This window comes from Rhamphochromis longiceps, linkage group LG18 (assembly GCF_057381845.1).
Source record: "Rhamphochromis longiceps isolate RC_006_pf linkage group LG18, R_longiceps_female_GT1.1, whole genome shotgun sequence".
NCBI lineage: Eukaryota > Metazoa > Chordata > Actinopteri > Cichliformes > Cichlidae > Rhamphochromis > Rhamphochromis longiceps.
The window spans coordinates 21,816,910-21,830,918 of NC_140574.1; the positions used below are offsets into that span (position 1 = coordinate 21,816,910).

Below are 14,009 nucleotides of genomic sequence, written 5' to 3' on the forward strand. Positions count from 1 at the left end.
CCAACAATAATGGTTTAATGTTCTTCATTAAAAAAATATTTGCGCATAAATAAGTGACATAATATTCAGTACTTACTTCTGAAAGTTTACTCTTCCTCCGCTCCGCTTCCACCGTTTTTTTTCGGCAAAATTATCCACACCACCACCGTACTATGAAGTCTGGGATATGTTGGGCCATGAAGGCTACACCGACCCATCCTTAAAATTCAGGGAAATTATGGACGCATTTGAGGGCCGCATTTCGAGCAGCCTTTGAATTGGGAAAGCCTTCTCTTGTCGCTGTGACGTAATCGGCCTTAAAATGCGGCCTTTAAGGCTGCAGACCCCAAATCCGGTCATTGGTACTTCCTGGCTTGTGTAGTTACTAGGTAACAAAAGCTCAACACTGCCCCTAGCGTCCTGGAGCACTTCCGTTGTGTTTTGGAATTTGCATGTGTTTTTGAGTTTGCAAGTGTTTTGGATTTTGCAAGTGTTTTGGAGTTTGTACGTGTTTTGGAGTTTGTACGTGTTTTGGATTTTGCAAGTGTTTTGGAGTTTGTACGTGTTTTGGAGTTTGTACGTGTTTTTTAGTTTGTACATGTTTTGGATTTTGCAAGTGTTTTGGAGTTTGTACGTGTTTTGGAGTTTTTACGTGTTTTGGAGTTTTTACGTGTTTTGGAGTTTGCATGTGTTTTTTAGTTTGCAAGTGTTTTGGATTTTGCATGTGTTTTGGAGTTTGCATGTGTTCTTTAGTTTGCAAGTGTTTTGGAGTTTGCATGTGTTTTGGAATTTGCATGTGTTTTGGAGTTTGCAAGTGTTTTGGAGATTGTACGTGCTTTGTCTCTAGGGGCCACCGTAGGTACTAGATTGGCTGCTGTGAGTATTTCTGAAATCACTGATGTAATGAGACTGTCCCGCACAACCATCTCTATGGTTTGCAGAGAATGGTCCAAACAAGAGAAGATATCCAGTGAAATTCTTTGTGTGAAAATGTCTTGTTGATGGCAAAGATCACAGGAGAAAGGAAAAACTATTTTAAGCTGAGAGGAAAGCAACAGGAACGCAAATTTGTTAGAGCCAAGCTATGCAGATGAACACACAACAGGTGAAACCTTGAAGCAGACTGGGCCACAGCAGCAGAAGACCACACTGAGAACAGGAAACTGAGGTCACGCTTCACATGGGCTCAGCAAAGTTGGACACTAGAAAACTGGAAAACCATTTCCTGGTCTGATGGGTCTCAACTTCAACATTTAGATGGTAGGTTCTGAACTTGCTGTAAACAACACGAAAACATGGATCCATCCTGTCTTGATTAATGTGGTGACGGTGTAATGGTGTGGGAGCATCTTTTAAACACCACAGTCTGACTGTTCTTGCTAACCATGTCCATCCTTTTATGACTGCAGTGTACCCATTTTCCGATGGCTTCTTCTCAAACTGGTTTCAGCGAGTTCACTGTACTCAAAAGGCCTCCACAGTAACCACACTTCAGTCCTGCGGTGGATCTCTGAGGACTATTTCGAGGACATTGTTGAACCTGTATCATGAAGAATAAAGGTTGTTCTTAAGGCAAAAGAGGGCCCAACCCAATACTAGCAAGGTGTACCTAATAAAGTGGCCAGTGAGTGTAGATTAAATGTATCATTCATATGGTTTCTTGATTTTGGTTTTCTTGGCTTGCTGTCAGTTACAGAGGAGGGTGTGTGTGTGTGTGTGTGTGTGTGTGTGTGTGTGTGCTATGTGTCTTATTCCATAAAGAAACTGAAATTCCAGCCTTGAGATATTTAAGGAAGGCATAAAAACCACACTTCCTATAGAGTCACATTAATCCTTCAGAAATGGTTACGTGCAGTAAACTGCACTCAGAACAGAGAGGCTCTGTGTCTGCGCTGCATTGAAGGACTTGATCTTGGTTTTCAGTGTGCCTGGTGTGACCCCACCCCTGGTAAATACAGGGTTGGAGGTTTCCTCTGAGGATAAAAATACACTTGCCTCTCAGCCGAGAGGGGAAAATGCCAGAATTCCTCTTCTCTTGTACGCCCATTGTGCTCAAGACTTCCACACTTCCCCGCAAGAAGAGATCTTTTTTTCTTTGTCTTCTTGGCAGATGCAAACTATATGAAAAAGTTACCATACTATATGAAAATACATGTTAAAGTGTTAAATGTTTACATTATAAATAGAGGCTCTTAAGGACGGTACAGCTCTGTAATATGGAGAACCCACGGGAGAGCTGTAGTCTCAGTTGGAATTGAGGCTTCTTCCTGCTTCAGTCTTTTGTCCCTCTTGAGCTCCTGTACTTCGCAAGCTGTGACATCATCAGTATGTCCTCCAAAATTACTTCAGGCTGGCAGAGGCCTACAACTTCAGCAGGTACGTTCACTGGAAAAGTTTAGTGTAGAAGTTTGAGGAGACTTATTGAGGCTAGGGTTATTCTGAGGAATCATCGGTCTCTCAGAGCCTTGTTTTTGGATTTTAAGATAAAAAAGTTTCTATCTGAAAACTTAACTGAAGCAGAAAAGCACTCTTTGGGACTTCCTTATTCTGAGCTAGAAACACACACATAGCTCAGTCATAGCTTTTGGAACATGATGCTGGTCCTGATTTCCGTTGTTTTAGTCCAAAATGATCAGATGAAAGTTTATTTTACCTCTACAGAACATAATCCAAAGAGGAATAATGAAAGATCACAAGAGGGAGACAAAATGCTAAGCTTGATGTATTAAAATTCATTGAAGTTACTTTTTGAATACAGTTGAAGCACATCATGTTGTGACCACGTGTTAGCTCTGTGATTTCTGACACGTTTTCTTTTTTTATGCCTAAAGAAAGAGGAACATACAGGAAACGGCACTTCTTCAGCAACTCAAGTCCCTGAAGAACTGAGAATGGTTATGCTCGACAGTCACATGTGATCCCATCGACTTTGTTACACGCTGGCTCACAGGTGAAGTTGAAAATGAGTCTTGAGAGCCGAGCCAACCATGGGACAGGACTGAGGGATGTCTTTGACCTTCTTGTTAAGACACCTTCAGAACGACTCCTTAGTCTGACATTCCAGTTGGGTGACTCTCCTGAAGATAAAATCATACACGCCTTGTGTCTCATCGTCCTCCACAAGGAGGTGGAAGCTCTCGACAAACTCCAGATGTTGACGGACAGCTCCCTCGCTAAGCATGTGGCCGAGAAGTGTCAGATGAGAGGAGGCAATTTGGAAGATTTTGGATCTCATTGCGGTCTTTTTGAAGCCTTAACGGGAGAATCATTGGCAGAGCTGGCTCATGTTTTTAAAGTTTTGACAGAGCAGAGGCTGTGTGATCCACTGCTGAGAAATCTGGCATACAAGCGTGCTCTTTCTAGTGACTGCGTAAAAACAAGAAATGGTAATGACCTGGAACTATACAACTATGAATTCCTGGAGGAAGCTAAAAATGTCTGTGGGCCTGAGTGTGCAGAGTGGATGTCCCCCTCCAGTGATCAGAAGGCAGAGCCTGACTCCAATCTTCTCAGTAGTGTGGAAAAATCTCAGGTTTCATCAGCTTCATCTCTTCCCAGCCCCCTCAGTGCAAATCTCCCCTCAATGCCCTCTTACCCTACTCATCTGGAGATAAGTATGCCCTCAACAATCTTGTTTCAAGCACACAGAACCTCTCCAGGGAACCCAGGAAACCCCAAATCGAATCCTCCCGTCCTCAGCGTTAAAGAAAACAGAGCACAAAATGTGACCGAGCCACCTCAGTCATCTGAAGCTCAGCCTAAGACCACTGGATCTCCTCCATTTGACCCAAAACAAGACTCAAGTAAGTATGGCGCAGCAGCAGCAGCATCACTAGTGAGCAATGAGAGTGACACGAAATCAGACAATCAAACAAAAACGCCAAGTCCTAAACTACCGAAGACGAGTGTTCCTGGAGAAATACATGAAAGCAAAGCTGTGGAAGAAGAGGAAGAAGAAATGTTTTATGCATTTGTTATCTTGCATGCACCGGAAGATTCAGATATGGCCGAAAGCATAAAGGAGAAAATAGAAGCAGTCATTGGTGGTGAATTTGAAGGTGCGACTTTCTCTGACTTTTCCATTGCCGGAAAGACCACTATAAAGAGCATGGAGGACGCCATCAACAACTCAGCCTTCACCCTGCTGCTGCTTACCCGCAACTTCAACACTTGCATGCTGGATCTAAAGGCGAACGCTGCCCTCGTCAACTCTATAAACAAGGCACATAAATACAACACTGTGATCCCTCTGCTGCCACGAGAGAACTGCATGCCCAAACAGGATATGCCTATGGTGCTGCAGGGAGTGAATCCACTTGAAGAGAGAAAGAACTTTGAGAAAAAGATCCAAAAGTCATTGTTGCCTGCAAAAATTAAAAAACAGAGATGGATCTGGAAACAGGAGAAAGCTCAGAAACAGACAATGAAGCATTTAAATAAAATAAGCAATCTGACAATCTCAGTAGAACCAAACCTTCGACCAGGGCCCCCGACGGCTGCGTGGCACCCACAGCCAAACATTCATATTGAAAATGCTAACTACATTATGATTGGTAACGACTCTCGAATGAATGTGGATTTGGGTGGAAATGCAAACAGGGAGGATTCCAATTAAACAAAGGGGGAGCAGTGAAGCTGGACATTTTATGGCACGTGTGGCATCAGTTTATATGCTGAGAATGAAAGAAGTATTCATGTTTTTCCTGAACACTAAAGTGTTAAAGCTGTAACGACCACTATGAGGAATTTATTTGCTGTAGTTTACGTCAGTGCAATCAAACCTGTCAGCGAAAGAAATCCCAATAGAGCAGCAAAAGAGCCATTAAGTACATGAAAACAGTGTAGTAGTGATAAAGTATGCTGAACAGAGCAAGGGCCATTTTATGGTATAATTGGCATAGGAGTGCCATCTACTGACTAATAAGAGAGGCTTCCTTTTTAACCTCTTCAGCTGTATGAGCTCTTTGCAGACACTAGGGTGCAGCGCTCTTACACACTTCTCATCCATTCCCATGACTGCAGTCATCTTGCATAGTCACTGTCCAAAAAGTAATTTTAATATAATTTCCATATTCATCTCAAGTGCTGATTTGAGTATGGCCAAATGTAATCAGTTCAATTCAATTCAGTTTTACTTATATAGCGCCAAAACACAACAACAGCCGCCTCGAGGTGCTTTATACAGTAAGGTAAAGACCCTACAATAACAGAGAGAAAACCCCAACAATCAGACGACCTTCTCTGAGCAAGTACTTGGTGACTGCAAGAAGAAAAAGCAGAACCAGGCTCAGGGAAGGGCAGCCACCTGCAGGACTGGTTGGTGGGGAGGGGAGGAAATTGCTGTGTAAACTTTGGAACAGATGTGTAACATTTGGATGATGATTAAGTTGAAATGAAGGGGAAAAATGCAACAAGAAGCAACTTGTTGACAAACGGTGATTGGTTGGAAAGATGATTTTAAAGAACTTGCTGATCGGGTCATATTCATGTCAAAACAAACTACCAGGGAAAACTTTTAAAACCTTTCAAAAGAAACGTACATTTCCAGATGTCTTTTTAGTTCTGCTGATTCTTCTTCTTCTTCTTTTTTTTTATTTTTATAGATTTACTGTTAGTGTCATTGATATTTCATTTAAGTTCTCCTTGTGTGTCACATTTTCTGATGTAATATCAAACGGTTTACTGATGGTGATGATGATGATGTCTTTGTCAAACACATTTGTGCTTTATTTCATGGTACTTTTGTCTTCTGTGACTGATCCTCAGTCTCAGTTGCTAAGAAAGCATCTCAAGTTGTTATGACCTGAACTTCTGTCATGTAAGAATTTTAGTCCGTAAGCTTTGAACTACTGACATACTTCAGAAGGTTATGAGAAACATTTGCTTTTTGCACTTTATTGTGATATAAATTTATTTTAAATAAATTGAAGATAATGATAGTTCTCACATCATTTCCACACAGTCAAAGTCAAAATGTTGATTATTAGCATGTGAGTTGTGTCGCATCACGTATATTCACCGGGCACTGAAATCTAATGCAGCATTTCTGCTATTAATTCTATTTATATGTTCTCTATTTTCAGTTTTCAAACAAAATGTTGAAAAGCTGATAATTCTTCTTGGCGTTTATTATGAGGCAGCAGACGTTGGTGGTGGTGTACTGGGACTGTCTTCTTTCTTCTGTACAATATTGTCAAAGTTATGAGCATCCTGTCTCAGAGTGATGCTGAAAAACCCACATTTCCTCCAGGCTGGATTATTGTAATTTCTTATTACTGTGAGGTCCCAACAACAATCATCCAGCTGGTTTCAAATGTAAGTAAGAGTGCTGACAGAAACTAGAAAGAGAGATCGTATGCTTTTCATGTTAGGATCTCTTTATCTGCCTTTGTAATATCCAGAGGTAGCTTTGAAGTCCCTCTCCTCACACACAGAGTCCTGAATGGTCTGAAGGTCACATATCTTAAAGATGCCATTCTATCACGTAAGTCTAATAGAGCACTTTGCTTTCAGACTGTGGGCTTACCTGTGGTTCCTCGAGTTTCTAAAAGTAGAATGGGAGGCAAAGACTTAAGCTTTCAGGCTGCCATGGAATCAGCTCCCAGTTTGGACCTGAGGCTCTGTATGTTGCCTGAGAATACTTGGGTATGTGGACTGGAGAAGCAACAGATCAATCCACTGACCTTTCAATTGTTAGATGACCCAATCTACCCACTGAGCCAACTGAGAAGAAGCCCAGAGCCTTCTTCTGATTATAAATTTTCTTCCACATCACATTGTCAGGTTTCTGTGTACATTTTGTAAGGATGCCAACAGTATGTAACATGATACTATGTCTGTAGCGACAGACGGTCGTACACTGTGGGAGACTCTGTGCGCACCACTGATTGAATATTTTAAGCACATTTTTGAGGTGGGATGCTACTAATTCTGTCCTCATCTCCTAACACTTCAGTGAACTGCGGATCGCCTCACAGCATTAGGAGAACATGTTGAACTAGCTGGAAGTGTATTTCTCCTTGGAAACAACATCTGGGATTTAGTTAACTCCACCTTGGTTTATATTACACTGTGGCGACTCCTGTCAGGACTGAGCAGAGTGGGTGGGTGGATCGCGCGTGCGCAGTGCGCTCCATCCTCCGATCAGTGCGGCAGGAAAAGCGCAGGGGAGACGCCGCCGAGATACAGAGGGTGAGAAAACAGTTAGGAAAGGGGAAAAAAGAAGAAGAAGGAGAGCGGCATGAACACCAACAGCCAACTCGGTGTGACCGGGGAAGTGCCCCGTGGTGCCGGGCTCTAGCGCTCCTCCCGTGCCACACAGCTGCTCCGTTATGTCGGGAGACCGGAGGATAGTAATGTCAGGGAATGGAGGAAATCTTCAGAAATCCTGCCACTAAACTGCGCCGTGCTGCCAGGGTTTAAGGCTATCACGGAAACGTAACGCTGAGGATGGAGCTCATATGAACCGAGGGGCGCCGTTTCATTTCCAACTCGTCGTGCTCTCAGAAACCAGGCCAAAGTTGTTGGGTTTTTTTCCCCCTTTGATTCTTTTCGGTTTTTTTGGGAGAAGGAAATTTTGGTGCATTGAATTCCTCTGGACGGGATGTTATCCGCAGTCAGGAGGAACTCCTGCAGACTGAGCCTCCAGCAGCAGCAGTAAAGCAGCGGGTCCCTCACAGTGAAACAATGGGAGATGCGGCAGATGACAGAGGGATGAGACGGACCTTCATCGTCCCTGCCATCAAGAGCTTCGATCACTACGACTTCACCAGGGCCAAGATATCATGCAGTCTGACGTGGCTGGTGGCCAAGGCTTTCGGCTCGGGTAGGTGGTGCCTCGCTCCTCCTTTCCCTTTTTTTAAAATTTATTTTTTGGATGAGAATAGTGGAAAACGCTGTTAAGATAATTATCTAACGTGTAATAATAAGGCCTGCTGTCGTGTCGGACCAGAGGGTGTGCAAGTGAGACTGTTTTGTAAACAGCATCCTGTAATCAGACTCTCACTGTGACAGACAAACACAATTAAACCTCGTTATTAGGGCAAGAAATCTTCCCATTATTTCCCATTCAAAGTCCTATTTAACCGCACACTAACCTGGAGTCTATATGAAGGCTTAAACTAGCTGGAGCCCATAATAATGTCTCTCCTGGTTACATTAGGCTGGGTTTCTAAAGTCAGTCCATATGTCATATCAGCCTCACTGTATCCCTCCACTATTGGTTCAGGATTATTGGTTTAACCTTTTGCCGACCTGCTGCTAATTATTCCCAATAGCAGAAGTCAGGTTGGACAGATCGGATCAGCTTCTGCTCATAACTTCAGTTTAGGACTGTAACTTGTTGGTATATTAAGAGAATAATAGTTTGGTCTTAAAAGAAAAAAAAAAATCAAAATACTCCCCGGAAGAATGGATTATAAATAAAATGCACACGTGCATTTATTCACATGCATAAAATATGATCATTGAAGTAATCAGTGGGCTGAACCAAGCACAGACTCTTCTGCTTTGGCTAATTGTGTTTTTAATAATGGCAAACTTGCTTTTCTCTACATCAGGCCATCTGATAAATGTTGACCAATGATTATTAAACCCAAAGTTTGTGCCAAAACTTTAATTTTATCATTACATAAAGTGAAGAAAAATGGCAAAGAACCCATAAACACATGAGTTTCATCACATTTACTTAGTGGAAAAAACATTTAAATGATTACAATGAAGTTTTTTCATATCTCCTCCTGAAATGATTCTGTGTGTCTAACAGCTGCTTAGAGCTCACAGGTTCCAGGCAGCCCAGTGTTAGCTGTAGCTTCTTCTGTCATGGTGGTGTTTTCATGTGGATCTCTGTCTGTATATGTGACAGCATGTGTGTGTACCTCAGCGTTAGCCTGTCTCTTGTACTCTGTGAAACATCTCGGCCTCATAAAGACGGAGCAATTCCAGCATCGTCTGAGCCCAGAGGTTCATCCAGCTGTTAATGAAGTCTTTCAACATCTGCGTGGACACTACACAGACAGACAATGAGGCAGACCTCATTGATCTTACAGCGTTTTCTTCAGCCTCAGGAGCAATGACATGGTGGAGAGACATGCAGGATAGTAGCGTGTGAGAAGGCCAAGCTTGGTTGTGCAGGACCCTGCGGCTGTTGCAGCATGCTGCTGCTGCCACTTTGGTGGGGTTTTTTTCTCCCTCCGTGCCTCCGGTGACACAGTTTCAGCTCCCAGCACCGGCGAGAACTGTGGCCCAATTCATAACCGGTCCTCAGAGTCCTGTTTGGCCTAGATAGGAAGCATGAGCTATGGCTTGAGTCCGGTGGTGCTCAGTGGGAACAGCTCTGTGCCCATCAGTTTAAAGTTTGTGCCCCAACTTCAGAGAAATGGATCTGCATGCCATATATGTGTCTAAATATATACAACCCTGAAAATCTATCCTTTTTAAAGCTGCGGACTGATATCACATGAGCTGAAAAGATCAGCAACAGAGTTTGTGATTAGTGTGTGTGTGTGAAATAAACAATAAACTTTTGAGAGCTCCACGTTGGCATCAGATGAACTTAAAACAACAAAGGTCGCCTGAGTTTTTCAGCAGCACGGCCACAGTGCTAACTATTAATAGAATAGAGTATTCAAGGATGTTCTGGATAACGAGAAGCACCGAGTTTGGTTCTCTAGGTGCTCGTGGTTGTTACTGGCCTTTAGTTGACCTTATTTTAGGTGCTCCAGTGTAAATGCGCTCCCCAGCTACTACATCAGAAACTTAATGATATCTGACGTGTAACGAGCGGAGTTGTTGAGACCATAGATATTAGACTTACATCTACCACATCGACAGGAACATAACGTGAGTGTTCTTGGTGCTCCATGTCTGGTAGCTTATGCATTCACCAACAGTTTTCAAACAAGATGTCAGTGTTGTTTTCACACAAATGACCAAAGAAGTCTTTAAAGGTTTAAAGGGACTACTAATAATCAAGATGAGCACTAAACTAGACCCAGTAAAACTAATATGTATTCTATTTAAACATAGAGCTCTAAGGCAGCAGATATAAACGCTGCTGAGCGGTAATCCCAGAGGTCTCCAGGGGAGCAGTCTTCTCCATGTGGACTTCCTGTGGCAGCTACTTCCTGTCTGTTTCCTCTTTGATGGCCAACACAAAGGAGAGAGTTTTTACTTGACCAGGCAAATTTTCATGAACTCTACAAAAGCGGGGCTCTTCGTCCTAGCCTGCTTTAGCTCCTTGTTTAATTGTTTTATTGACCTTTAAGTGTAAAAGGTCATGTGATTTCTTTAGGACTTTAAAGTGACACAGAAAGCATTATTATCCAAGATCGTTGTCACAGCTCTTTGTGTGGAGTGCAGCTAAACAGTTCCAACAAAAGTGTAACTATCAGACACCAAAGTCGCAGCGATGTGAGCTCCTCTGTGCTAATCAACTTTATACTTCTTATAAAAACTCGACTGATTTTTGAACGCTGAGGCTGGATGCAGGAGGGCTTGTTATGGAGCCGTTTAACATCTGCCTGTTGCTTTAAATATCTCTTTTCATCACCCGCTGTCGAAGCACAGGGAGGCTTGTGCTAACCACAGCCACTGGAAAACTGCTGAGGTTTGATCACAAGCCTAATAAGAGTTTTTTTCCCTGCACTGAGCTTTACATATTTGATTTTTTTTTAAAGTTGTTTGGTAAAGCTTTTTCTTCCACACGGTTTTTCTTGTTTCGAAGAGGAAAGCTGTACCTTTAAGATGGATTCCTTCAGTGTCCTTTGTTTTCCTCAGGGTGATTCAGACGCAGGCAGAGAGGAAATGACCCTACACACCAGGAATACACGCGTATTGAAGCACACAGTCTTTTAAAAGTGTGTCACACACATTCTTATACAGGCGTCTTGTCTGAAAGTCATGCCTGTGGGATGGAAGTTCATATGCGCAGTATGTATGTCATTCAGTGATAGATTAATGACTAGTTCAGCTGTGAGTCACAACCTGTGGTTAACAACAGCATAGTAGGATGAAAAGGATCCGGAGTGAGTGACTTCTAGAAGCTGTTTTGTGTGTGTGTCTGTTTCTGTTTGGCTATTTTCTTCAAATCAGATTTACAGGATGAGGTAACAGGATTAGAAGGTGCTTCATGCTTTGTAACACACACTTCCACCAACACTAACACAGGCTCTGAATTGGACATGCAGTAGACCTCCTGACATGTGTTGATTACATTCTGAAAGTTTGTGAGTGTCTGTGTGTTAGAGTGTAGCGAATTGTAGCAAAGACGGGAAAAGCAGAGCGTAAAATTCAGGTTTCATTTTTATTATCTGTTTGATTCTCTGTGTGATTGTTTCTTAGCATTGATGCCTTCGGGAGTGTTCAAATCCTTCGTGGCGTAGATTCAACAAGGTTAAAGGTGAAAGTTGGACAGAAACGTTCCTCAGATTTTGCTCCATGTTGACACAATAGCGTCACACAGTTGTTCGCTGCACATCCATGATGTGAATCTCCAGTTCCAGCACATTCTGAAGGCGCTCTGTTGGGCAGAGAACTGGTGACTGTGGAGGTCGTTTGAGTACAGTGAGGTCATTGTCGTGTTCAAGAAGCCAGTTTGAGATGATTTGAGTTTTGTTATCGTGCTGGAAACAGTCGTCAGACGATGGGTTCACTGTGGTCAAAAGAGGCGCATGCCTCGTTCAGGGTCTCTTAAATCAACTTTCTTCCCCATTCGGGTGCTCGGACCATGTCTGCATGGCTAAATGCATTGAGTTGCTGCCATTATTGCAGATTTGTGTTAACGAGCAGTTGAACAGGTGTGCCTAATGAAGTAGCAGGTGAGTGTTTTTGTGGCCACAGTGTTGAGTTTGGCATGTTGTCCATCATCATCTTGTTTTTTGGGTTAGCAAGGCACATCCGTAGCCTGCATGGGTGCATCGCACAGAAGCAGAGCTACTAGGTATTCACTATTTTAAAAAAAACAAACCTGGAGCACAGACTTCCTGAATGGCCTGTTAGTAAAATGAACCACATGGGACGCTATAATTTGTGAAGCACTGACACAGAACAGAGAGAGCTGAGAGGTCCTGTTCAGTGAGCGTCATTAGCAGACAGCTAGTAGCTCCAGTCACCTGTTTCCAAGCCCACCTGTCTCTGTAGGTGGCTATGGTCTTAATTATATTAGCATAATATAATTTAAATGAGTAAGATCTGTGGAAATAAAAGGAAATAACCGTCCCGTGCAGCTTCATGAAGACCAAAACTGAATTTGATTTGTTTATTTCTGCTGTAAAAGTAGAATGGTCTCAAGTGGCCATATGAGGAACTGCAGGTGCGAACTTTGACCTGTCTCATTTTCTGTTTCTGTATTACCCCTCAGATGCAGTGCCAGAGGAGCTGGCTGAGCCTTTCTACAGGGACCAATACAACCAGGAGCACCTGAAGCCTCCGGTCGCCTGCCTGCTTCAGTCTGCAGAGCTCTACTGCCGGGCGGGAAGCCTGATCCTCCGCAGCGATGCTGTCAAACCGTTACTGGGACACAATGCTGTCATTCAGGCGCTGGCCCAGAAAGGCCTGTACGTCACAGACAAGGACAGACTGGTCACAGAGAGGGATCTGACCAGCACACCCATAAACATGGTGAGTGGAGATGTTTTTGGCAGAATGCCTGAATGAGTTCAGTGAAAAAGTAGGTGACACAGAAGGATTTCTCTGCCTCAATGAGCATTTATTCGTTAGATGTTTTTCATGAGCGTGGACAGCGACGTCTTTTGGATTTCAAAGCATGTGTGGATTCACATTTAAAATCCAAAGATCCCGGTATGGTATTATCCGTGTAGGCGTTATGTGTGAAATGTGTGATGACCAGTGTTGGTCAAGTTGCTTGAAAAAAGTAATCAATAACTAATTACTGATTACTTCCCCAAAAGTAATTAATTACTTAGTTACTTTTTAAAAACACGATTTACAACCTGAATAGGTGATAAAGCGATATATCTTTCAGCCCAATTCTACTTTTTCTGCATAATCCATCATACAAAATGTAATCAAATGGAAAAGTCTCTTTTTAAAACTTGTTTTATTAGTTTTAATCTTTTAACTTCATGCATCAAGCAGAAATTAAATTATATGCAACATTCTCTGACTGGAAGAAATTTGTTTAATATTTAAACCTATTTTCTGCACATTCCAGCACATAAAATAAAATATTTTTTGTGTGTTTACACTCAGTCTTTCAAATAGATGCAAGTAAAACACAGCAGAAAATAAATAAAATAATAAAAGACTCAGTGGTCCTGTTGCTCTATTTTCACCTGTAAAGCAGGAGTAGGGTAGGCGGAGGTTTACCCTGGTGCAGAGTTTCTCTGTGAGTTTCCCATTACGTCGTTGCGCACTCGGTGCTTGCTCGGAAGTTTAGGGGTTTTTTTCGCTGTAAAAAGAAGTTTTCTTCCCACGCACAACGGACGCTAATGTTTTTGTCACTTTTTATGGAATCAAACTCAAAGTAAGGTCAGTACTTCCACGCTTTAAACGCTGCATGCTCATACTCTCTCCCGCACTCTATATATTATCCATTGCTGATCTGCACACAGCTGTTGTCACGAACGTCACACTCGCTTACATCACTGTCATGAGACATTCTCGCAAAAAATCACGGTTTTAGTAACGCAGTAACGCAGCGTTCCTACGGGAAAGTAACTGTAATCTAATTACCGTTTTTGCGATAGTAATCCCTTACTTTACTCGCTACTTGAAAAAAGTAATCAGATTACAGTAACACGTTATAAGTAACAAATAAGGCGTTACTGCCCATCTCTGGTGACGACATCAATTAAATCTCTGCAAATGTACGCATGTGCTCACATGTATCATACTTTGTTTATAGTGACTGTTTACTCACATATTTTCATAAATCCTTTAGAAAATGTTCAAACAGCACAGAAACAGTGCCGGCGTTTCCCAGACCCCAATTTATTTTCAAATTGTTTGGTTTATCTGACAAAATTTCCAAAACTATTCACAACAGAGAAACCTGCAAACCCTCACTGCTC

The 14,009-nt window shown here is 42.4% G+C and overlaps 2 protein-coding genes across 2 annotated transcripts in view; both read left to right on the forward strand.

Annotated features, from left to right (window-relative positions):
• The first annotated feature begins 2,231 nt into the window (after positions 1 to 2,231).
• Positions 2,232 to 5,876, forward strand: ticam1 (TIR domain containing adaptor molecule 1). Its single transcript, XM_085390132.1, has 2 exons — positions 2,232 to 2,355; positions 2,811 to 5,876. The coding sequence occupies exon 2, from the start codon at positions 2,942 to 2,944 to the stop codon at positions 4,592 to 4,594; it is 1,653 nt and encodes a 550-aa protein (XP_085246258.1). The 5' UTR covers positions 2,232 to 2,355; positions 2,811 to 2,941; the 3' UTR covers positions 4,595 to 5,876.
• Positions 5,877 to 7,122: 1,246 nt separating this feature from the next.
• camsap2b (calmodulin regulated spectrin-associated protein family, member 2b) overlaps positions 7,123 to 14,009 on the forward strand; it is a 34,684-nt gene continuing 27,797 nt past the window's right edge. The window contains exons 1-2 of the mRNA XM_085388552.1: positions 7,123 to 7,804; positions 12,338 to 12,597. Of these exons, the coding sequence (XP_085244678.1) occupies positions 7,666 to 7,804; positions 12,338 to 12,597 (399 nt within the window). The 5' untranslated portion in view covers positions 7,123 to 7,665. The remainder of the gene's footprint in view (positions 7,805 to 12,337; positions 12,598 to 14,009) is intronic.

Coding starts and splice junctions, on each gene's coding strand:
- ticam1 (XM_085390132.1), top strand. CDS start 2,942: ATGAGTCTTGAGAGCCGAGCCAACCATGGGACAGGACTGAGGGATGTC.